The sequence below is a fragment of the Pelophylax lessonae genome (genome assembly GCF_965119305.1).
Source record: "Pelophylax lessonae genome assembly, chromosome: 3".
NCBI classification, from domain to species: Eukaryota; Metazoa; Chordata; class Amphibia; order Anura; family Ranidae; genus Pelophylax; species Pelophylax lessonae.
The window spans coordinates 594,192,666-594,216,568 of NC_138770.1; the positions used below are offsets into that span (position 1 = coordinate 594,192,666).

The 23,903-nt window shown below is 47.1% G+C and overlaps 1 protein-coding gene across 1 annotated transcript in view; it reads left to right on the forward strand.

The window, feature by feature from the left end:
• The window catches only part of ESF1 (ESF1 nucleolar pre-rRNA processing protein homolog), a 128,575-nt gene that overhangs the window by 73,833 nt on the left and 30,839 nt on the right, over nt 1–23,903 (forward strand). Inside the window, exon 10 of the mRNA XM_082252471.1 lies at nt 11,657–11,775. Coding sequence (XP_082108597.1) covers nt 11,657–11,775 — 119 coding nt within the window. The remainder of the gene's footprint in view (nt 1–11,656; nt 11,776–23,903) is intronic.

Genomic DNA, 23,903 nt, shown 5'->3' on the forward strand with positions numbered 1-23,903 from the left:
ACAAGGCACATAAGAGGTTCTGGATTTTCAGTTACAGAAGAAGTTCCCCTATTGCAATATTAAAGAAAAAACATTTCCTTGAATTTAACGTAATGCTCAGCCCTTGATACCTTCATATTGGCATGGCTTGTTGTAATACATTAACATGATTGGCTACCATGCACAGCTGCACCAGATTTTGAACTGTCAAGTTTTAGTAAATCAATGACAGTAACTGCTCCCTTTTAACAGAGGAGTGTCTAGGAAGAATTATATAAAAATGAAGATCGTTAAGTTCCCCGGTGGTAAATGGAGTGATTGCTTGTATTGAAAATCATTGGATAAGTGCCTCCTTACACTGTTGGTCATTTAAAGGGCCATTTTTACATTGATGGTCAATGAAATCTCATACACTGGTGGGCAGTAGGAAAAATGCCCTCTTACTCTAGTGATCAGTGGTAAAGGAGCCCCAGCATTGGTAATTAGTAGGAAGAATGTACCTTACATTGGTGACCAGTGGGAAGAACGCCCTCCTTGCAGATGACCAAAAAGATAACAGAAGCACATATTTCTAGAATCGGTAGAATACATGGTGCCTGATTTAATCCACTTGTGCACAAAAACAGTCCACTTCCTTTTGCAAAGCTGACTCCAGATTAACCACTTGCTGACCGCTCTATAGCAGATTTACTGCTACAGGACAGCAGCTGTGTGCCTGATCCTGCAGTTCCGCCTACAGGAGGCGTGTGCTGCTTTGCTCTGATTATTCACAGCAGAAGCTGATCTGCTGATGCCGGGCACTCTATGCCCACTGGCACCCACTGATTTTCTGGCAGAGACTCGAAACTGAGTTCTGCTTATGTAAACAAGGCAGAGTTCCGTTCTGACAGGTGGGATAGATTTTGTGTTTCGGCAAAGCAGGGACTCAAATCCATCCCTTCCCCTAGTAAAAGCAGCACACAAACACTGGCTAGGCACACATTAAACCCTTTTATCTCCCTAGATGTTTAACCATTTCCCAGCTTGTGTCATTAGTACAGTGATAGTGCATATTTTTAGCACTGTATTACTACCACTGGTTCCGTATTGCAGTCTCGCTTTAAGTCTTTGATCGCCGCTATTACTAGTGGAAAAATAAATAAAAATTCCTGTATATAGCTCATAATTTGTAGACGCTATAACATTCGCGTAAACCTATCAATATACGCCTATTGGGGTTTTTTTTTTGGTTTTTTTTTTACTGAAAATATGTAGCAGAATACGTATTGGCCTAAACTTCTGAATAAAGGAAAGGAAAGCTCTACTTTTTGGGAAAAAAATTACATATATTTTATTTGTGTACAGCTTTGCATGACCACGCAATTGTCAGTTAAAATAACGCAGTGCCGTATCGCAAAAAGTGGCCTTGTTATAAAGGCTGGTAAACCTCCTGGAGGTCAAGTGATTAAAATACTACAATAGAAGTTATTTTTAATTGATGTTTGTAGAGATAAAAGGAAAGTGTGTCCTTTGATCCCCTTGCACATTTTCTGGATTGCTGCTAGCGTATTTTGGATGTGCTCGTGCAGAAGGCTAGTTAGTCACAAGACCACAACAGCATCCTTATAGGCAGCTCACCATAAAAGGTAGCTATTGAAGAAGATATGCTCTTGGCAGTATTTACATCATATCTGTAGGATAACCCAACCCAATTCAGTTTTTAATGGTGGAAAAAACACTTAAGGCTCCATGCACACTAACTTAAACAAAATGCAAATAGTGTTATCCTATGTGTCCATGCACACTATTTAGTCTACAAGCGTTTTTGATGGTTCAGCTTCTAGGAGCAGGAAAACTTTTTTTTTTTTTTTTTGCAACGATTTGCCAGCAGAAAAAAAGCTGAAAGCTCCTAACTGCTGCTAAAAGCTGGCACAAAAACGTGATTATAGGCATTTTTCATCCAGCGTTTTACTGCCATTTGTTGTTTTTTTTTTTTTAGCCTCTAGTGTGCATGGAGCCTTAAGGAATAACTGTGCTTTAATGTGAAGTGCATTAAGTCTAACTTCCTAGCTCCTCCTGAACAGTCATGAGTTCACCCCTGTCAGGATTTTGCTGCCCACAAGACAACTTGAGGCAGCCGTTTAAGAAAATGGTCATGTACTGTAGGCACAGAATGGCACGGCTCTGGGGCCTGAAGTTGGCCATACCCTGACCGAAATTTTGCTGGGTCAATAGGATGCAATGTCCTGAAGGGTGTGGATGGAGGAATCTGTTGGCTGTTTGGAAAAAAAGAACCGCTAATGGCTAGCTTAACTGTTCATAGTGGAGTGCATGTTGAGGGTCTAACAGGGGCCACCTGGAACATAACAATTAATGATACTGTGCCATCTGGCCTCCTTGCAGCCAATCATGCTTTGTGACCTAGGTGCCAGCATCCTAGCAACCAACAATAGAGTGGGGGCCATCACCTAATACCTGGTAAATATGTCATGACATGAGATTCCCTGTGCAGGCTCTTTTTTTAAAGGGCGACAACATTTTGTGCCTGTCTCCCAGTTGTCCTCCTGCATTAATCATCCTATCTTGGGCTTCCAGTGTAGACTAGTGGCCACTTCAACACTCATGCAGGTATACCCCACTGTTGTCACCAGTGGGAAACCTGCCTTGGGACATGCCATGCAGCCATTGCAGGGATGCATATACAATATGTAGACATGAAGGAGATCAATTAGCATTGAGAAACAACCAAAAATGGAAAAAAGGTGAAAACTGGTTTTCTCTTACGTCCTCCGACAGTCGCCGCCTCTTCATATTCGTCACATATGGGGGTATTAGACTTTGCTCCGAAGGAGTAGCTAGGCAACAGAATATGTTAACATTAAAGCTTTTAACATATCCCACCCTCAAGGGGTGGTCCCCTCAGTCAATACCCTCCTACTTCCTGCAACCATATCTCAGTTTCAATGTCTAGCTTGTCAGGAGTGGCTGGCTCTCTCTGTGCTGGGGCTTTGTGCCCCAGACTCTTTCTTCTTTTTTGAATTTTTGTTTGAGTTTTCTCTCTACCTTTACTTAGCTGTTCTTTTTGTCAGCATTAGTTAGTTCTTCGGATGAAGAGGATCATGCGGGCTGGGTCTCGGGCTGATCCCCCTGGTCGCAGGTCGTGGGTCAGTGGCTTCCCAGCCTGCCATCGAGCGTTCAGCCAGGTAACGCTCCTGGCACAGTGAACGACCCATCCCTGTTCGGTGCAGGGATGATTGGTGAGGTGGCTACCTCACTGGACGCTGTGCGGTTTCTTAACCCCCATTTTGTGCGTCTTGTATGCGACTCTCCCTGCCTCATGTGCAGCGGCTTGTTCGCCTGTGCGGGACCCCCACGCCATTATGAGGTAAGTGTATCTATGTGGGGACCTGTCTGTCTGGGGGGGGTGTCAGTCTGGGACTGTGTAACCTGCCTCTGTTCACACTGTTTGTCTCCCTATCACTCGGCTGCATGCTGTGGGCTGCAAGGGGGGGGGAGCTGTGTGACACTATGTGTGTCAGCTTTGTCAGTGTGAGAAGCTGTGTGCTGTGGGGCATGTTTTGTGGCATGTTTGGGCACTATACAGCGATCGCTGCGGCAATCTACCATGTTTTTTTATATATGGCTAAATGTGTGCATTACTGTAATATGGAGCGGCGGTTTCGGCGCCAAACGGCGCCATTTTGCCTACACTCGCTCCGGCCGCATGTTCTACATGCATGGCGGCCATTTTCTTGTAGCCTCCCATAGGCTTTAATAGAGCGCCCTGGTCACCTCACTTCTTCTTATCCTGGGTACACCGATCGAGGCAGCAGCAGCGGCGAGGGTCTCCTCAGGTTATATCCTTCTTATCCATTGCCTGTGTCAGTTTTATTGTCCCTGTGGGGGTCTCATTGTGCTTGTGTGTGGTGCGGTGGGCTGCGCTCGCCGCTCTTGTTAAAGGGGCAGTTAACCCTTTATTATCTGGCATTTTGATATTGGGGCAATGGATTCTCAGGAGGGCAAATTTCCTACCGCCTTGGTGGATAGCCAGGGGACCGCTGTTTCCCCCCCAGGGGGGGATTTAGCCACTATTGTGGCTGGCCTTGCTGCTCAGGTGCAGATGCTGGTGGCTGCTCAGTCTACCAAGAGACCCAGAGTTTCTCTTTCCTCTGATTCTGAGGGTGAAGGTGATGGGGCTGTTATGGCGGGAGTCTCCTTATCGGGGTCCCGCTCCTCCCTGGATCTAGTGGGGTCCGAGGTGGAGGCTGAAGTTGAAGGGGTTGATAATTCTCCCCCTGGCTCGCCTGAAGAGCTTGCAATCATGGATGAATTGATTGCTTCCATAAAACAAACGCTGCGTTTGCAGGATGAAGTGTGTCCCCCAGCTGCCTTGGCGGCTTATGGGACGCAGAGAAAACGCAGGACGCCGCAGGTTTTTCCCTGCAATGATGATTTTCAGCGCGCTGTTAAGGAACAATGGCGCAATCTACGCAAACCTTTTGCTGTGCCAAGTAGGTTCAAGCTGCGTTATCCTTTCTCACCTTCCACTGATGAACGGTGGTGTGTGCCACCCCCGGTGGATCACGCAATTGCGGTTTTAAACAAATCTACTGCGATTCCTGCAAAGGATTCCCCCGTGTTCCGTGATGCCACGGATAGGAGATTGGAGTCTCTTGCCCGTCATACTTACTCTATTACTGGTTCTATGCTTAAGGCTCTGTTTGCCTCTCTCATGGCGGCCCAGGCTGTCGCAAGTTGGACGCAGATGCTTAGGCGCGTCCTAGTGGCCGATTCGGCCTCGCCGGCGACCCTGGATATGGTGGATCAAATCCACCAGGGTGTCATGTATCTGTGTGATGCGGACTTGGACTTAGTCCCGTTGGCTGCACGTGTGCACAGCGTGGCGGTGTTGTCTCGCCGCCTTGTTTGGTTGAAATGTTGGTCGGTGGACCAATCTTCACGTAAGACCTTAGCCAATCTGCCTTTTGATGGGTCTCGCCTTTTTGGGGAGTCCTTGGATGTGTTGATTAAGGGGATCACCGGAGGTAAGAGCACTCTCTTGCCCCATTTCCCCAAGGCTAAAGGGGCTTCTGGGAAGAAGCATGCTACTTTTCGGCCCCCTCAGGGGTCCTTTCGTGCCTTTCGGTCGCACTACAAGGGCAAACCGTTCATAGGTCAAGGCTCTCAAAAGAAGCCCTGGTCTGGGAAACATAAGTCCGGTCAGTCCCGATCCGCAGCCCATAACAGTGCGGCCTGAAGGGGCGCCCTCACCCAGTTTTGGGGTGGGGGGACGCTTGCTCGGTTTTCTTCAACCCTGGTTGGCCCGTGTGCGGGACAGATAGGTTCAGGAGATCGTTCGATCTGGTTACAGGATCGAGTTTCTCTCTCGGCCGGAGAGCAGATTTTTTCCCTCAAATCTTCAGTTGTTTACGGGACCTGCACCTGGCGGTGCGGGACCTGAGGGCTCAGGGAGTGGTGGTTCCGGTGTCTCATCGGGACAGATTTCGGGGGTTTTATTCCAATCTGTTCACCGTGCCCAGGAAGGAGGGCAAGGTTCGTCCAATTCTGGACTTGAAGGCTCTGAACCGCTCTGTGCGGGTTCGCAAGTTCCGCATGGAATCCCTGCGGTCGGTGGTGGCTGCCCTGGTTCCGGGGGAATTCATGGCCTCCATCGATTTGAAGGATGCGTATCTTCACATCCCCATTTTCGAGGGTCACCAGAGGTACCTTCGATTCGCCATTGCGGAGGATCACTACCAGTTCGTGGCGTTGCCTTTTGGCCTCGCCTCGGCTCCGCGGGTTTTCACCAAGGTGCTTGCACCGGTTCTGGCATTATTGAGGGCCCAGGGCATTTCTGTCCTGGGGTATCTGGACGACATTCTGGTTCGGTCTGCGACCAGCCAGGGTCTGGAGGAGGACCTGTCTGTCACGATACAAACTCTGCAGGAGTTTGGTTGGACGATAAATTTTCCAAAGTCGACACTGAGTCCGTCGGTTCGTCTTCCCTACCTGGGAATGATCCTGGACTCGGTGCAGGCGAAGGTCTTCCTGCCGGAGGACAAACTCAGGACTCTCCAGGAGGAAGTCAGGTCCCTCCGGGACGTTCCGCTCTCGTCTCTGCGGACGTGCATGAGATGTCTGGGATTGATGGTCTCGGCCTTCGAGGCGATTCCCTTCGCCCAGTTTCACACGCGGGGTCTCCAAGCGGAGATCCTGTCCATGTGGGACGGGCGACCTCAATCTCTGGATCTTCAAATCTCGTTGAGTCATTGCACCAGAAGAGACCTTCTGTGGTGGCTCCAGTCCCCGATGGTGTCCGGGGGCAAGTCGTTTCGTCCTATCTCGTGGACGGTGATCACCGCGGATGCCAGCCTGTCGGGCTGGGGTGGTGTTCTGGGCGTTCTGTCCGCCCAGGGAACTTGGTCGGAGGGGGAGTCCTCCCTTCCGATCAACATTCTAGAATTGCGTGCGATAAATCTCTGTCTTCATCGCTGGACGGACCGGCTGCAGGGCTGCCCGGTTCGGGTGCAGACGGACAATGCCACGGCGGTGGCCTACATCAACCACCAAGGGGGCACCAGGAGTGCCCGAGCGGCTCGAGAAGTGGCCGACATTCTGACTTGGGCCGAGACTCATGTCCCGACGATAACGGCGGTGCACATTCCGGGGGTGGAGAACTGGCAGGCGGACTATCTGAGTCGCCAGACCCTGGATCAGGGGGAATGGTCTCTCCACCCGGCTGTCTTCCAGATGTTGTGCGCGAAGTGGGGTCTTCCAGATGTGGACCTGTTCGCGTCTCGTCAACAAGGTGAGTAGGTTCGTGGCAAGGACGCGCGACCCTCGGGCAGACGCGTCGGACGCATTAGTGGCCCCGTGGCATCAGTACAAGCTGTGATGTACGCGTTTCCACCGATTCAGTTGCTGTCCAGGTTCCTTCGCAGGTTACAATCGGAACGCAGCACGGTGATTCTTGTGGCGCCGGACTGGCCTCGCCGGTCCTGGTACGCAGACCTTGTGAATCTGGCGGTCGACGCCCCGTGGCGTCTACCTCTTCGAGACGATCTCCTGTCTCAAGGGCCGATATACCATCCTGCTTTACAGTCGCTGGCTTTGACGGCCTGGCTGTTGAGACCGAGGTCCTGAAGGAGAAGGGTCTCTCCCCGGAGGTCGTTCATACCTTGATCAACGCGAGGAAGTCTTCCTCGGGGAAGGTTTACTACCGTACTTGGAAGGCCTATTTTGCCTGGTGTGAGTCCAGGGGGTTTTCACCCCGCACGTACTCGGTTTCCCGAGTGCTGTCCTTCCTTCAAACAGGTGTCGATCAGCGTTTGGCGCTGGCTACGATAAAGGGTCAGGTGTCTGCGCTGGCCGTTCTGTTTCAACGTCCCGTGGCTTCCAACTCCTTGGTTGGCACTTTTGTTCAGGGAGTGCGGCATCTGGTTCCTCCTAGGAGGGATCCTCTGCCCCCTTGGGACTTGAATCTCGTTTTATCTGTGTTACAACGTGCTCCTTTTGAACAGATCAGGGAGATCTCGTTGTCTATGTTGTCCAAAAAGGTCGCCTTTTGGTTGCGATCACTTCGGCTCGCAGAGTGTCGGAGCTGGCGGCTTTGCCCTGCAAGTCTCCGTATCTGGTTGTTCATTTGGATAAGGTGGTCTTGCGACCTAATCCTTCTCTTCCGAGTTTCGGAATTCCATCTTAATGAGGATATTGTCTTGCCTTCGCTGTGCTCGAAGCCTAAACATCCGAAAGAGGTGAGACTACATTCTTTGGATGTTGTTCGGGCGATAAGGGTTTACCTTAAATCGACTGAGTCTTTTCGAAAGACGGATTCCTTGTTTGTTCTTCCAGAGGGTCCTCGGAAGGGCATGGCGGCGTCGGCCTCTACCATCGCCAAATGGATCAGGCAGACCATTGCACAGGCCTATGCTTTGCAGGGGAAGGTTCCCCCTGTGCCTGTGAAGGCGCACTCGACTAGATCTCTGAGTACGTCTTGGGCCTGTCGTCATGGGGCTTCTGTAGCCCAGGTGTGTAAGGCGGCGACCTGGTCGACGGTACACACTTTCACAAAATTCTACAAAGTAGATGTTCAGGCATCGGCGGATGCTTCCTTTGGCCGCAAGGTTCTTAGTGCGGCAATTCCCTAGGGTCCCTTGTTGGGGACCTCTGGCTGTTGGGATAAGTTTTTTATCCCCTGGTTTTTTGTCTTTTCCTGGGTTGTTGCTCCTGGTGAGCAATTATTTTTTCCTGTAGCCCAGCTGGTTTCCTTCCTTTGGTAAGGTTCCTTTCTTTGATGCGGAGACTGCGTTGCCTTTCGGCGCGGATGCGTTTCCCACCCCTCATGTTTGCACTGCTTTGGGACGTCCCCATATGTGACGAATATGAAGAGGCGGCGACTGTCGGAGGACGTAAGAGAAAACGGAATTTTTGTAAAATCTTACCTGTAAAATTCCTTTCTCTGAGTCCTCCAACAGTCGCCGCCCCCGCCCCTCTTTTGGGGTTTGGTTGTATACTCTACTGCTATTCCACTGAAACTGAGATATGGTTGCAGGAAGTAGGAGGGTATTGACTGAGGGGACCACCCCTTGAGGGTGGGATATGTTAAAAGCTTTAATGTTAACATATTCTGTTGCCTAGCTACTCCTTCGGAGCAAAGTCTAATACCCCCATATGTGACGAATATGAAGAGGCGGCGACTGTCGGAGGACTCAGAGAAAGGAATTTTACAGGTAAGATTTTACAAAAATTCCGTTTTTTTTTTTTATATTGGCAGTCATTTAATATACACTGCATTATCAGACTGAAATAGTATTCAGTTGGGTTTGCATCTACTTTAAAATGTCAGTATAGATGTTAATGAGATGGAGGGTGGTGGTGCCTGGTTAGGAATTTACAGAATAGCCAGTGAATGCATCTTCTGTTAGTTTTGAATGAAGTGTGTGTCTCTTCATCATTTGCTCAGTTTGAATTACTGAGCTATGTAGCAGTCATTATAATCCAGTACATAAAGGTGTATGGTTACTCTCAAGACCCGTTACCTTGTTTTGGCTAAAAGGACTATAGTTACTTACAAGAATTGGTTCATTAACACTAAATATAGCACTTGGCTCTGTCCAGTTTCCCTGTCTGAAACAGGTAATCAGAGTTCAATTTATTTTCCTTGCCTGGTGCTATATGTTCCCAGCTCTGATGCTAAATGAGGCATTGCGAAAGATCATGCAATTAAATACATGATCACCGGCTTTTTCAAAGGCTATTTAAGCTGATATTGCAACATAGCAAAAATAATTCTGATTTATGTTCTAGTGTTTTTTATTGTTTCTTTTAAGATACCAGATGCAAAGGAAATGTGTATTCCTATTAAATGACCCATAAACCATTCCAAATTACAATTATAAATCATGGTAACCACCAGTCATATTTGAGCTGATGATGATATTATTGTGGTGTTGGTTGTTGGAACTTTTTGTACTTGCTGAAGTTCATGTAGGGCCTTGTAGGAAAATACATTTATGAAAAAATTAAAGGTGTATCCCAAAGCAGCTGATTGGTGGTATGTTTTACTTTTTAGTTCTGTCCTACAAAAAGTTTGGTTGCATTTTCTGTTTGCTCTGATGTTTTTTTTCTTTAACCCACTGGACCAACATGCTTTTTATTTTGTGCTAAAACTGCATTCTTCCAAGTCTCCTTTTGCAGTATGTCCCTTAACACTCAGGCAGCGGCAGCTAGAAGATGTAGGAAAGTAATGCAATGCGTCAGTTAATGTGACATGAAGGGAAAGAGAGGAGCAGCGCCAATCTAAGTGCAGCAATGGTACAACAAATTTATTGAAGAACGTAATGCACTTACTAGAAAGTGGATATCATGGGCACATCAGAAAGTAGCAGCCTTGTGGTGGAAAAAGATTGCCTAACGAAGGAGCATGCATGCTCCGAATGCATGCATGGACACAGCCTCATTTTAAATCCGGACACCAGCCTGACCACTTCCTCCTGCGACTCTCCTTCCGACCTGGGACCCCAGGAACCACCGGCGCCGCCATTAACGAGACACTGCGCATTCCAGCTGCTCCTCCGGATCTCTGTCCACCACAAGGCTGCTACTTTCTGATGTGCCCATGATATCCGCTTTCTAGGGAGTGCATTACTTTCTTCAAAACATTTGTTGTACCATTGCTGCACTTAGATTGGCGCTGCTCCTCTCTACTTCTTTTCCAGTGTTAGGAGTGCCTTATGCTCTATAGCTCGTTGCCTAACAAGTGCACTACAATCTAGGACTCCTGGACTAACCCCCCCACCCCAGGCCATTTTGATACATTTAGGTCATTCCCCTAGCTTGTTTTTTCTGCTCAAGCTACAGATTTCCTAGCGCTTCAATTATTATTTAAATGTCTAATAAAGTGCGGTCTTCCACTGCCAGCCTGGGCTGTATTTAAAGTGTTAGTGAGACTAAATCATTTTTTATTTTTAGTTTTGGATGGAGTATGGAAGGGTTTTAGAACCCCTGTCAATCTATTGCTGTCTGTAGCACATTGGGGAAGTTCCCCTTCACTTCCTGTTTCAGAGTCTCAACAGGAAGTGAGCAGAAATCTCTACAAACCGAGGCTCACATATATGCGATTCGGATTGAGAGGGTCACCCTCTCAATGAAGCCAGTTTACATAAGTCCAAGGTCGCCCTGTGCGTCTTTAGGCCCGGTTTAGGTGTGAATTAAAAAAAATAATAATTTGGACCTGAATCGCACCTAAACTGGTGAACAGACACACAAACTAGACCCCAGGCACAAACCTGTGGCCACACATATATGAACCCGGCCTGAGAGTAATTTACCTCTTGAATAGCAGTCACCTTACAGCTGCACATTGTTGGATCTTCACTCTTTCTGTCCCATTGACAGCGGCCATCAGAACAAGTAGAGCTGTTCAAATCTATCCTACTATTTCCAAAACTATAAAAGATGGCTGCATTTTAAGGTTTAACTCTAGGCAGATAAACAATACCATGTACATGTAAATATGTATTGTTCCCAAGCATATTAAATATAATTTTATATTCATCAAGTACAAATGTCTGCATTTGACTTAGTTTCAGCCTTTTATAATTCTCTGTACAGCATCACTCTGAATGGGGAAGGGAGAGGAAGCAGCTGGGGTCAAATAAGTGTCCTGCATTGACACATGCTAACAAGGAACATGCTGATTGGAGGAGAGGGAAGAAAAATGACCTCACCAACCTTCCCAAGTCTTTACTATTGCAGAGCTCAGATTGGGAGAAGCAGCCAGTCACGTGTGCTGCTGTGTGACAGAGTGGAGCTAATGCTTCTTTTTTTTTTTGGCTAGTCACATGCTTGGAGAGTAACATTGCCTATTTTTATTGGTCAACTGCAGCCGAAATAAATCCAGTCTCCTTCCATTCCAGACAGGGCTGTGCATTGTTGCAGCGCTGTTTAAGTCTCAGAGCTGTAAGAACAGAAAGACAAATGCTTGCTAAGTAAAGAAGCCTTCTCATATGTATAGCTGTTTGTCTAGAGTTGACCTTTAAATGAGACCTCTTATTTGACTCTTGACTACATTAACTCAGGAGTGGCCTAATTCTTTTGCAGAAAGAGTTACAGCCAGTAGGTGACAGTGTTTGTTAGTGAAGGCACTGGCATTTTATTTGGCTCCAAGCTAACATTTGGCTTCTGATTTTTTCCCTAGGCCTCAAGGAAAGCGCTGAACAGATGGTTAAAAACAAACTAGAGGGCAATGATCAGCTAACTCCATGGGAAAAATACCTGCAGAAACAAAAAGTGAAAAGGAAAATGAAGAGGAAAAAGGTAATTATGTGTTGTATTGGTGCTTTTGTATCAGTGAATTACAGTGGTGGGGTGTATTCCCAGTTCTGACACATCCATTACAAGCCAAATGAGGATGTTGCGCTTCCTTGGCGTTTGGCCCATAGTGTAGAATAAACACATATTTAGGGATTTCCAAAATTGAACCCATTTTAACCTAGAAGTGGAGAAAGACATTTTGCCCTTAAAGTGGAACTTTACCCTGCACTCCAAAGGTCCACTTTAAAGGATGACGTGGCCGTCTGGGCGTAGCCCAGCATGGCCGCAATATTTTAAAATTGTGACGGAGGGCGCGGGGAGAAGATCCCCGCTTGCTGTCACAAGAAGAGGGAAGAGGCTGCAGCTGCTGTAACATGTTACATGTTTCACCCTAAATACAGAGAGAACATGTTCCAAAAGGTGGGTGAACTTCTCCTTTAAGATCTCAGGCCCATTACATAGGGGATATCTCTCCTCTCTCTCTCTCTCTCATGCAAGATGCAACAGTTGGAGCAGGAACACCTCAGTGTGTGGGAGCACCCATAAATCTATGGAGGGGTTAATGGTAGAAACCTAAAATGCAGCAGTGGAATCACACCGCTTGGGCTGCCAGTGGATATAAGAAGTAGCTAAATATTCTGTGCTTACCCAAACCGTGTGAATAAAGTTTACACTTTACATTTTCACGTATATTTTAAAGTATAAAAAAAAAAAGTATAAACGGTGCTGCAAATTATATAAGCCTGAATACACGACTGCCAATAGATAGAAAAAATTAGTGCGCAACCAATTATCATATAATGTTAAACGACATTCAGTAATAAATCCTCAAAATATCAGATGGGTGGAAAAAAATCAATAAAAACGTGTTTTAGTCCACGGTGATAAAAGAAAAAGTCTAATTATTTGTGCTCTATTGGTGAAAGGTGATTGACAGACTGGTGCTTCAGCAAAGTGCCTTCCCCACATAAATGATTGCCTCTTACCATAAGGATTGGATGTTAAATGATAGAGATCTAAATCGCTCCAACAAAATCCAGCCACCAGAGATATTCCACTCATTAGCCACTTTAAGTGTGCTCCTCCTAAGTAAGATTACAGCTCCGCTTGTTACTATGTATCCCGCTGGATCCATGTAGAGCGTGCCGCTGTAAATTTTCTCAAACATAAACGGTGACGGAAGAGGCTTCATGGTGTAGTACGTAAAATCATTATTTATTTAAAAGCATCATCGCACTTAGTCCCGGTTCACACTGGTGCGACAGAGGAAACCCTTTGATTCAGTGCGGGTTCCCACATCGCACCTGAATCACACACTGGTTCACACTGACATCTGCCAACTGCAGGGGGTGTTGATGTAAGGTTAATGACACCCCCCAGATCGGTTCCCAGATCGCAGTGCGAACTGTCAAATGGTGCAGGAACCGGATCGCATAGGTGTGAACACCTATGTGATCCTATTCCATTCCAGACCAAAAAAAGAGTTGCACACAATTTTGGTGCGAATGCGATGCGATTTCAGCCATACAGTTTGTTTCTTCGTAAGCGGTATCGACTGAGGAAGGAGCCTCTGTTATGCCAGGAAGGCACTTGGCTGAAGCACCTGTCTGTGAATCCCCTTTCACCAATAGAGCACAAATAATTGGACTTTTTCTTTTATCACTGTGGCCTGAAGTACGTTTTTTTTTATTGATTTTTTTTTCACCCATCTGATATTTAGAGGATTTATTACTGAATGTCATTTACCATTATATCATAATTGGTTGCGCACATATTTTTTCTATATACTGCATATAAGAAACCAGCAGGTATTTCAGTCCAATAGACTCCATGTAAAACAAAATTTGGTTTTTGGGTGCTCTAAGTCCCTATCACACGGTCATTTAGTCTGAATCTGTCTGCCAGTCTTTCAGTAGGATACAGACTAAACCACAATGGGGGACATTTATTAAAACTAAAGTAGACAGAATTTGGAGAAGATGTGCATGGAAACAAATCCGCTTCTATCTTCAGCTTGTTTAGTATAAACTCTGAAAGTTAGAAGCTGATTGGTTGTCATGCACAGTTTTTTAAGTATGAATAATTTCCCTTTGGCTCCCGCTGCTGTTATTCACAGCCAGTGAGGGGGGGCATCCCCTCCCCCACCCCCCAGTCCCACTGTCTGCTTTATGGAAACAGAGCAAGGCTCGGGAGCGAGCACGCACGAGTGCCCCTAAAGCAAGTGACTTTCTGTGGGACCACTAGGCAAGGGGGAGGAGCCAGAAGCGCCAGTGGGGAATCGTTGCACAGAGCAGGTAAGTATAACATGTTCATTTTTTTCTTTAGGGGTTTTTTTTTATCTGAGCCTTTATCATCACATTAATACTCAAAATACTCTGCATCCTTTCCACAGTACTCTTTGGGCATGAGTAAAGACCAGTAAATGTAAAAACACTAGTCACTAGTTGGCTTATCGAAAATACTGAGTAATAACATTCAGAAAAGGGTGTAAAAGTTGTTATAACTGTAGTAATACTGAGAACCACAGACGAAAGAATAAGTGCACTTTTAGTACACACATCCTTTTTAGACTCGCTCCCTCCTCCCACCTGCATTATAAGTAAACTTGCCTTATGTGCAACTCCCTGCAACCTTCAATGTGTAGCCCAGCATCTCTTCAGAATCTTCTCATTCCTACGCTTCTTGGCTATATGCGGCTTGAGCTACATTATACATCTTAAAACAGAAGTTTACTGAAAAAGTGAAGTCATCCTGGGTCAGTGCCTCCCCCCCAGCCTTCAACTGATTTACAGTTTTTCTTCTTTTTTTTATGTTTTTTTTTTGGGGGGGGGGGGGGGGGTCAGGGAAATGAGTAGTGCTCCTGCTTCCACAATGCCCCCCTAGGAATGATGATGTGCTTTGCCCTGCCTCTTCCCAGGACACTTCACATGTTTCAAGAGGCTGAAGAACCATTCACGATGCAGCTTATGAGTTTGCATACAGTGGGGACCTTGCTATGGTTTCTCAGGCAGCCACAACTGGCACTCCTATCCAGGATGAAAGCACAGGGGACCCACAGCATTAGGAAGAACTAGCTGCAGGAAGGCAGAGCTGGACCCCAGGCACTGGCACATGCCTGGTTTGTTGAAAATCAGCAGTTACAGTGTTTGTAGACAAAAAATGTGAAAAAAAAACTGAAATTTCTCTTTAATAGGAGAATTTGTGAACAGCTAGATGAGCTGTGAATGGGTCATTCATTGAAGAGCATAAAAAATCTGGTCATGCATCCAGTTGAAGACCTGGTGCAGCACTAAGAACATGTGTTTGGGACCTGGTGTGTGGTGTGTTTGCACATGTGTGATCTCCTTCATGTACTTGGGACCTAGCAGACCTATTATGCGTGAGATGATGTGCCTACACAGACATACCGGAGGTCTGCCAGTTCCTGCCAAACATCACCTCTAAGTGAAGCACTGCCTCCTGGGGCGTGTGATGTGGACGCTCCAGAAGGCTGTGGGGGCTGGTTGTTGCCTCAGCCCTATTCCAGGAGAGCCATACGGAAGATTAAAAGATATGCTATTGCATAAAAGAAAGGGAGGGGCAGATGAGAGGAAGTCCAATTTAACAAGTGAAGGTCCACTTTAAGAATGCCTAAAGGTGCAGGAAGTTAGCTTACATCTATGCTTAAAATTCCACAGAAAGCTGAAATTCTGTTTGAGACTGTTCTTTAACAAACATGAGAACCAAGCTATTAAGCGTGTTCAGAACAGCTAATTATGTTACTGAGAGAACATCCTTGATGTAGGCAGATTAGCTGTCCTTTAGACTTCAAACAAACAGAAGGCTAATCTGAGGAGGTAGAGGAAACATTTTAAGAGGTCCTTCCTATAAGTTTTGTTTTCACCGATGTCCTGTTTGTAGCTGCACTATAAGAATATGGCAACGGCTGCATCCAACAGCTTCAAGGTCCATTTCAGCTTTGTACTTTAAGAGCCGGTTCACACTGAGGCGATCCGACTTTGGGGGGCGACCTGTGAAGTCGCGTTCACCGCGACTTGCAGAGACTTCACATAATGGAAGTCTATGCAAGTCGCTCCCAGGTCGCCCCAAAGTAGTACAGGACCCTTTTTTGTAAGTTGGAGCGACTTGTGTCGCTCCTATTAGAACGGGTCCTGTACTACTCAATGGACCGCGACCTACCGCGACTTGTCAGGCTGACAAGTCGCCTGACAAGTCGCGCTAGTCTGAATGGGCTCTAATGGCTTCTGTATTTTGAGCTGTTTACAATTACAAGTACAATTTTCAGTGGCAATTCATTCAGATTTGTAACTGATCTGCCTCTCTGTTCTCCAAACAATATCATGTAAGGATTGATTACACTTTCAGTGATATAAATACAACATTTCAATCTTTGAATGCCTTTGAAGTTCTTTAATATAAATCCATTTGCAATTGATAAATTACCAAGCCATTAGCTGCTACCCTACGATTCAGCTCATTACTTTTCACCCATCTGTGACTGTAGAGATGCAACACGTATGTTTGATAGCGGAAAGGTTTGTGACTTACCAGACATGAATGATGTGACAGAAAACTGCTGATCAGACAGTATTAAACCATTAAAAGAAAGTAATTGAAACTGGTATCTGACTTTTTTCTCTTAAGTTCATTGACGGACACAGCTCGTCATCATCATGACCTTAGGATTATACTGCCCCCTACAGTAGTAAGACACTAGGCAGAGAAAAAAGCTTGAGCACGCCTATGGGGCAGTCCCTGGGGGTTTACTCCCACTTCCTGCTATAGGTATTCAGTTTTATTTCTGCCTAGTCAGGAGTAAGGACCTAGTTCCTTGCTGGGATCTCTGGTACTGACAAATATTTTTCTTTTTATTATTTTGTTCCTGTCAGAATCTACAATCAAGTGCCGGATTGGGCGACGCACTGGATAATCTAGATCCTTGGGGTCCCCCCAGACCGGCCAGTGAGCACGTGCAGACCCCAGCTCCGCACTGGTTTGGCCTGAGTCACTATCACAGCGTTTCCTTCTGGTCGACAGCAGTGCTCACCCTGTTCCTGGTGTGGTAAGTAGTTGTCCACCCTCTACTCCTGGCGGGTTTTGGGGTGGACGTGGGCCCCTCCTTGGGATGATCGAACCCCCGGGCTCCCCTCCCTCCCAGTTTACACCCCCCCATCTTGGTGGTCTATTGTGGCCTGTGCCCCAACCCCCCCCCCCCCCCCCGGGCGGACATACCTTTTTAGGTTACATGGGGTGGTGCACTGGGGGTGGGGGGGGAGCGTGCCGCTGGCGACCAAACAATTGTTCCTTTGAAGACGGATGGGCCTGGTGGGGGTGCATGCCAGGGCCCCCCTTCCTGTTGGGGTTGTTTTTTTGTGTTCTGGGAGCCATGTGGTGCTGCACTGGGCCACCATTTTCTTGTAGCCTTATACCCTACATATCGGCAGCCATTTTCCTATGGTTTCCTATTGCAAATAGTGGCAGCCATGTTTTTGGAGTCAGATGGGTGGTGATTCAGCAGGCGGCATCAAGTGCTGATACGGCGATGTTCCTTTTACTGATAGCCGCATATTGTGCATATAGTTTGGGCAGTTATTACCTGATGGGTGTGGTGAATGCCTTTTGTGGGGCTTTCTCTCCCTCTTCCTGCTGTTGGCAGCGTTAGTACTGAGCTGGGCCTTGTAGTGCCACATCACGGTGGGGTGTCCCTTTTGCAGTGTTTTACACTTCTTTTTGTGGGTTCCCCTCTTCATTCATGGAGTCCATGGAACATGTTTCACCCCCTGACCCCCTCTCAGAGGCGGCAGTGCCCAACAACTATCTGCACTGACGGCGGAGTCCTTGGTGTCCAAAGTAAATTTGGTTTTGGGAAAACGGGATTGCAAAAATCACCCCCCGCCTTCACCTGCTTCTTCTGTCTCCTCAGATCCAGAGTCTGATTCGACCGCTGTGGACGCAAGTTATCCTTCGGGGTCTGCGTCCATGCACCCTGCGTGCTCGGATAGTGAGGATGATTCCTCCGGTCCTCTAGACGCACATGAAAAGGCGCTATTGGATGCACTGATTTCATCTGTGCGGGGAAACCTTACATATGGAATATGCGACTAATCCAGCATAGAAGGCGCGGGTCACCTTTGGCACCCACTGGTCCTCCAATTGTCACAGGCACTTTAATATTTTTAATTATTTATTATAATCATTGAAGATCTCAGCACAGATTGTCACAAGCACTTTAATATTTTCAATTATTTATTTATCATAATTGCTGTATATCTATGTCACATTTGAATGGACAAACCACATTCAGAGTTGTAGTCACATCCAATTAAGACTGCATGAAGTGTTTATTCTCTATAATAATAATACGCATTTCCTTGTAGTAATTAGTAGCAGCGCCTGAAAATATACCTCACTTCTTATTTAGGTATTACCACTTAAATTGAAGGCAGCTCTACACAATATATTGCTATTCCGTTAGGGGAGGCGCCATACTCCTTACATTTCTCAAAACAGTGGGGGTCCCCACAACACACCTTTGCAATTCCTAAGCATTTTGCAATGCAGTACCCTTATAAAGAGTCCCTCCTTAAAAAATGGACGGTACCTCCTGTAGTGGACCCCTGTTTTTCCAGGTTGAATAAAGCCACTGTAATACCCGATGAAGAGTCCCCGATCTTCTCAGACCTGGCTGATAGGAGGTCCGAGGCCTTGACCCTCCATATGTTCACTGTGGCTGGGTCGTCACTTAGGCCGGTGTTTACCATCACCCTGGTGTCACAAGCTATGACTGACTGGACCAAAATTTTATGCTGGGACCTGGAAAAGAAACGGCTCCTTCCTGCTTTTGTGGAGCTGGTGAATCAGTTGGTCCAAGGGCTACAGTTCGTCTGTGATGCCTCTTTGGATGCCGCTCCCCTAATTTCTAGACTGTCTGCTTCAGCAGTGGTTCTGCGGCACATTATCAGGCTGAAATGGACCAGGCTTCTAAGAAGGCTTTGTCCGATCTTCCATTCATGTGGAATCGCTTGTTTGGAGCATCCTTGGATGACATCCTTAAAGGTCTCACAGGGGGAAAGGGTACTCTTCTTCCTCAGGCTTTCAAGGGAAAGGAGTCCTTCCTTTTCGGCTCACAAGTGGCCTTTTCCTCCCTCATAGTCTCAAGACAAGGGATCTAAACCCTTCAGGGCCTTCACTGAAGGTTCCAAGAAGTCTTGGCCGGGCAAACCGAGAGTGGGTTCTGTTAGACCTGCGGATGAAATTTCCTCAACGTGAAGGGGCGCCCCCACCCGTATCGTGGGGGGGGCGTCTTCGATGTTTTCCAGATCTGTAGTCCTTCCTAATCCAGGACAAGTGGGTCCGCAAACTAATTCGCTCCGGCTACAAGATTTGCTTCTTTTGGCCGCAAAGTTTTGCAGGCTGCTATTTAAAGGACTTGTCCTCTTTGAGGGTGTTTTTTAGGTGAGCTCCAGCTGTTAATAGTTGAGCTCCAAGCTACCTGGTTGGCTACATTTAGCCTTGGGAAAGTATGTTTGTCTATCGTCCATCGACAGACGCAGCCTCATCTCCATGAGTTGAGTGGGGTATGCTGCCGCCTGCAGGAGTAGTCTAGGCAGTACATTAGTAGAAAACTTTTAACATGTACACACCCATCTGGCTGTCCCTTCAGGCATAACCCCCCACTGCCACAGCCCAGCACATCAGTTTGTTTCTGCCGAGAGGAGGAGTAGGACCTAGGTTTCCTGCTGGGACTCCGGTCTCAGTGTTTTTTAATCTCTTCAGCATATTTTCTTTTATTTCTCTATACTCACTTGCTAGCTAGTGTTCAGGGAAGAAGTTTCCTGGTGATCTACAAGCATCGATGCCGGCTGGGGCTTCGCACTGGATAATCTAGATCCTTATGGTCCCCCCAGTCTGGCCTATGAGCCTAAGCAGGTTATAGTCCCGACCTAGGCCTAGCCACGACGGTGCCCCTTTTCTGAAAAGGGACAAGCCTGTGAGCGGATGCCGGGACGCGATGACCTGGAACGCCCTGAGTCGCAGCGCACCCCTCGGCTGGCAGCACCCCCACTTTGGGTGGAAGGCAGTCTACCCGGAGCAGAGCCCACCCGGTCCATGGTATGGTGAGTAAATGTGCCCCCCTTGCCCATACTGGCCTTGGGGGGATGTGGGCCCTCTCCTGGGGATAATGGGATTTGTGCCTCCCAAGATATCCCTCTGGCCTGCCCGGTGCCCGGTCTGTGTGTCCCTGCGGTGGCTGTGTGTCTGGAGCACCTGGCACCCTGGGGGGGGGGGGGGTGACATGGTACCTTGGGCTTGCTGGTCCCTGTTGTGGTTCCTGAGGCCTTCATGTGTCAGTTCTGGCCATGGGCGCCGCCATCTTAAGTGTGTGCAATGTGCATTTTTCCCCATATACTTGTATGGGACAGCCATTTTCACTGAAGCTTCCTATTGATATGTATGGGAATCCATCTTTGTGTAGCCCCTGTGCTATGCTGAGCAGCGTGACCTTTCTCAGGCAGCATCACTTCCTGTGCTTTTGTTTCCTGTCTTTCTCTCCATGCTGCTGGAAGAATCAGGAGGATGGTTTGTCTGAGGTGGTACAGTACTTGGGGGTCCCTGCGGGCATACTCCTGCACATTCTGCTGTTGGTTTAGTTAAAAGGGGGTTCCCTGCAGACCGCTGCAATCGGTGGTGAGTGCCACGATTAGCTATCTTAAGGCGACACTACTCAGTTTTTTGCTACTTGCAATATGGAGTCCCAAACTGTGCACTCAGACCCACTCTGTGCGACTCCCGGACAGTCCGGATCACAGTCGCATTGCTGCAATTTCAGCAGTGCTGGAAAGCCTGGCGATAAAAGTTAAATTTAGTCATGAAAAAGGTAGATAGCCGAAAACGGCCGCTGCCTTCTCCATCTATAGAGGTGTCCTCTGAATCAGAGACTGATGTGAACCCCCCGGACTCTCTCCTACCTCAGGGGTCGCTGTCCTCTCAGTCAGATGGTGAAGAGGACCCGGAAACGCGCTTTGGTGAAAGCCATGATTATTTCACTACGGGATACTGTAAAATTGGCTGATGAACCCACGCCGGCAGGGATGCGGGTGGCTTTTGGCTCCCAGAAGTCTCCAAAGACTGACAGGGTTTTCCCTTGTCCCGACATTTTTCATGATATTGTGAATGACCAATGGCGGCGCATTTAAGCACATGTTAGTGGTGCCAAAACACTTTAAACGCTGGTACCCTTTTGCTGAAAAGGTTTCCAACCGTTGGACGGTGCCACCTAAAGTGGACCATCCTGTTTCCAGATTAAACAAATCTAACGTTTTGCCTGTGGAGGATTCCCCAGTCTTTGCAGATCCAGTGGACAGGCAGGTGGAATCCCTTTCCTGCCATCTTAACGTGCTGGCGGGTTCCATTTTCAAAACCGGTTTTTGTGTCTGTGTTAGTCTCACAGACGGTGACGGAATGGATTAGGGGTTTGCGGGAGTCTTTGGACCCCATGACTGTTCCTCTGGAACAGCTGGAACTGTTGAACCAGGTGATCCAGGCTCTAGTGTTCCTGTGTGATGCAACTATGGATGCGGCTCCCCTGGTGGCCATTGTTTTCGACCGTTGGCATTGTTTTAAGGCGCATGGTTTTGCTGAAGAGCTGGTCGGCTGACCAAGCTTCTAAGAAAGCCCTAGCTGATCTCCCCTTTCCGGGAGAGCGTTTGGCGACTCATTGGATGAGTTGATCAAGGGCCTAAATGGCGGGAAAGGTACTCTTCTTCCTCAATCCCTCAAGGGTAAGACACCCCGTACTAAGCGGGGTCCCTCTTTTTCTGCTCATAAGCGTTTTTTTTGTTCCTCCTGGGAGCAAGAAAAAATTAAGCTGTTCAGAGCTTCTGGAGGAGCTAAAAAGCGTTGGGGCAAGCCCAAGGCCGGTCAGTCCGTGCTGCTGACAAGTCCTCTTCAGCATGAAGGGGCCCCTCTACCCCTCAGGGGTGGGGGGATGTCTGCACTTCTTTCAGAAACCCTGGACTTCCTTAATTTAGGACGAGTGGGTTCGCAAACTGATTTGCTCTGGGTACAAGATCGAATTCTGGTTCCCGAATAGGGGACAGGTTCTTGTATTCAAATCTTCACCTGTCTCCAAAGCTGGTTTCCTGAAGACTTGATTACAAACAGAAGGCAGTGGGTAGGCTGGTTCACTACATTAATGTGTGGATGAACTCCAGAAGCCATGAGCAGGTTGGCATTTGAAGCATTAAGGCCAGTTCAGCAGGAACTGGCCGAGATTCGAACCATGCATGGGCAGGCTGAATGTACCAAGTTGATTGATCAACTTGGGTACAACCAGCCTGCCGAATTTTGCGTGTGATTATCGCTAGGGGCTGTTATAGCCACTAGCAATAATCACTGTCTCTTCCCAGAGGGGACAGGGAGCGCTGGAGAGCCAGAGCAGAGAGCCAGTGACTAACTGTCACCAGCTCCCTGCTCAGTGAGCACTGAGAATCGAGCGATCAGAGATCTTTAATAATATATGTGTGAAAAAGGGCACTCCCACTATAAAACCCACTATGTGTAAACCAGTAGCATAAACTTATATTTAAACCACAATATCAAACTTAAAAAATCAATAGACCTCAAAATCAATAAACGTCCATCATATAGGTGAAAATTATTGCAGTTTCATCCGAATGAATGTACTATGGTGCCAAATGCTTTAACCAAATTGGTGCAGTCCATGCTCCCCTCCTGGGTACTCACTCACTCACTAGCTGCCATAGACTCCCATAACAGAAATCATGCACTTTGCTAAACATATCAGATAGCCTTTGATAACGTCCTGTGGGAGGGACGAAACGCTTCAGTCTGGCTGGTGACCAGCAAGTGGCGGCGTACTTCCAGTTTCCGGTTTTTATGCTTGTTTTACCTTGTACAAAAGTGAGTGCAATACTGTGTTTTTAGTATCATTTTAATAAATGGAATCACGCTATATATTCCTCCTCCCTTCTGGCGCTTTACTATACACAAAGGGAATCTGCATCCACAAAGAAGGAGCTCCATTGGAGGACTACTAATCCCAGCATCTGAGATGTTTTAGCAAAGCGCACATGACTTCTGTTATGGGAATCTATGGCAGCTGGTGAGTGAGTGGACACACAGGAGGGGAGCACGGACTGCACCAATTATGTTTACAGCATTTGGCACCTCAGCAGTTTAATTATGATGGAACTGCAATAATTTTCACCTATATGATGGACTTTTATTGATTTTGATTTCTATAGATTTTTGAGCTTTGATATTGTGTGCATATACACTGAACAAAATTATAAGCGCAACACTTTTGTTTTTGCCCCATTTTTCATGAGCTGAACTCGAATGAACTAAGACTTTTTCTATGTAAACAAAAGGCCTATTTCTCTCAAATATTGTTCGAATCTGTGTTCATGAGCACTTCTCCTTTGCCAAGAGCATTTGCCCACTCAAGTCGGTTACGACCATGAACTGCAGTTTGGTCGAGACCCCGATGAGGATGACGAGCATGCAGATGAGCTTCCCTGAGACGGTTTCTGACCGTTTGAAGATGCTGGATGTGGAGGTCCTGGGCTGGTGTGGTTACACGTGGTCTGCGGTTGTGAGGCCAGTTGGATGTACTGCCAAATTCTCTGAAACGCCTTTGGAGATGGCTTATGGTAGAGAAATGAACATTTAAGTCACGGTCGACAGCTCGGGTGGACATTCCTGCAGTCAGGATGCCAATTGCACGCTCCCTCAAAACTTGAGACATTTGTGGCATTGTGCTGTGTGATAAAACTGAACATTTAAGAGTGGCCTTTTATTGTGGCCAGCCTAAGGCACACCTGTGCCATAATCATGCTGTCTAATCAGCATCTTGATATGCCACACCTGTGTGGCGGATGGATTATCTCGGCAAAGGAGAAGTGCTCACTAACACAGATTTAGACAGATTTGTGAACAGTATTTGAGAGAAATAGACCTTTTGTATACATAGAAAAAGCCTTAGATCTTTGAGTTCAGCTCATTAAAAAATGGGGGCAAAAACAAGTTTTGCGTTTTTTATAATTTTGTTCAGTGTATATGAGTTTATGCTACCGTTTACACATATTAGGTTTTCATAGTGGGAGCGC